General features: G+C 39.5%; 1 protein-coding gene across 1 annotated transcript; it reads right to left on the reverse strand.

Annotated features, from left to right (window-relative positions):
- Positions 1 to 392: 392 nt before the first annotated feature.
- On the reverse strand, positions 393 to 1649 carry LOC110803375 (uncharacterized). The gene has a single exon (XM_022008883.2). The coding sequence runs from the start codon at positions 1647 to 1649 to the stop codon at positions 393 to 395; it is 1257 nt and encodes a 418-aa protein (XP_021864575.2).
- Positions 1650 to 1988: the final 339 nt, after the last annotated feature.

Here is a 1988-nt window from a genome sequence, read left to right on the forward strand (position 1 = left end):
TGGTTAGGAGAAATGATATCTGGCAGCACTGAACCCAACTTATCACACAAAAGCTTGGATATGCATTTGTACAGAATTGAGCAACATGCTATAGGTCTGAAATCACTAACTGAAGAAGGAACATTTATTTTTGGGATCAAGGTGATTGAAGTGACATTAATCTCTCTTAGCATTTTCCCAGTTTCAAAGAAGTCATTAACTGCAGCAAGGAGATCATTCTTGATGATGTCCCAGGAACTTTTGTAGAAGTGGCTATTGAATCCATCTAAACCAAGAGCTTTATTGCTTGGTATGCTATCCAAAACTCTCTTGACATCATTCAAAGAGAATTTACAAGTGAGAAAATTCCTGTGGGCCTCAGTGAGCCTTGGCCCTCTATCCATGATGCTTTTCTAGATGGGGATCCTGTTGTGTTTTTTGTAGCAAAAAAGATTCCTGTAAAAGTCCAAGAAAGCAACTTGGACCTCCTTAGATGAATTCACCCACACCCCTGCAACATTTTGAATGGAGTGGACGGTATTGTATTTTCTTCTTTGTTTGATGCTCTGATAAAAGGCTTTGGTGTTTTCATCTCCCTTTTCAAGCCAATGCACTTTGGACATTTGGTGTAGGAAAGACAACAGGTTGTCTTGTGCTTTCCTGTAGGAAGCTGCATCATTCTTCTCTGCTGTAGATAAATCCATGTTGGTGGGATCAGAGTGAAGTTTATTCTGAATCTCAGCCAGATGGGCTTGCATCTGAACTGTGGTTGCCTCAACATTGCTATAACTAGTTTTGTTTAGGAGCTTCAGATCATGCTTGATCCATTTCAGCTTCTGAATGATTCTGAACATCACACAACCATAAACATATTTTGACCAGTTCCTTTCCACAATGGGTATGAACTCATCTGATGATGTCCACATGTTATAAAATCTGAATGGCTTCTTCTGGTGTATGGTGGGGTAGGAACTCAGAACCATGGGGCAATGGTCATAGGTGCCTTCAGGGATGTATAAAGCTTCTGCATTGGGGAACATAACATCCCATGCAGAGTTGGAGAGAACTCTGTCAATTCTAGAGAACACCCTAATACCACCATCTTGTTTGTTGTTCCATGTGTAAAGTCTGCCTATGGTTTTTACTTCTGTAAGTTGACACTTAGCCATGCAGTTTCTCATTGGCTGGATATCTGACAGTCTCACAGGAGAGCCAATCCTGTCTTCTATTTCTTTTACAACATTGAAATCACCCATGATCACCCAAGTAGAGTGGATCATGCCAGCCAGAGTGCATAAAGTGGCCCATAATGGTTCTCTCTCAGTTGCAAGGTTAAACCCATAAATGAAAGAGACAAAAAATCCCACTCTAGAGTATCTAGGGATCACAAAACCATGAATCATTTGACTGTCCGTATGGATAATGTTCATCTGAAACACATCAGGGTCCCAAGCTAGGACAATTCTACCATTTCTGTGATGACTTAGATTAGAAGTAAAGCACCAATTTGGGAAAATGTTAAGATATAGATCACCCATTTTGGTTGACTTTACTCTTGTTTCCAGGAGGCAACAGAGTTTTATTGTGTGAGAATGAATCATTGATCTCACATCTGCTTGTTTATCTTTTCTGTTGATCCCCCTTACATTCCAACATAGCACTTTATCCATTAGGACTAGGGGATGCCACCCCCCTGCAAACTGTTAAACTATTAAATATGATTGTTCTATCACGCCTAATAAAGATAATATCTTGACAGTTGAACTATCATGCTAGGTCCCTTAAATCAATCTAAACAAGATAATCACGATCGATCTAGTATTATGTGTTGCATATTGCTAAAATCAATTTAGATTAGTTTAATAGTTAATGCATGTCCCTTCAATTATTTATGCTGAGCTAGTAAGGATATCCTGCCTCTGGAGTTATCGAAGAGCGAGTCTATAAAACCCTTCGGCTGTGTCATAAACACAGTCTCTTCAAGAACACCATTCAAGAAGGCAGTTTTG

This window comes from Spinacia oleracea, chromosome 1 (assembly GCF_020520425.1).
Source record: "Spinacia oleracea cultivar Varoflay chromosome 1, BTI_SOV_V1, whole genome shotgun sequence".
Lineage (NCBI taxonomy): Eukaryota > Viridiplantae > Streptophyta > Magnoliopsida > Caryophyllales > Amaranthaceae > Spinacia > Spinacia oleracea.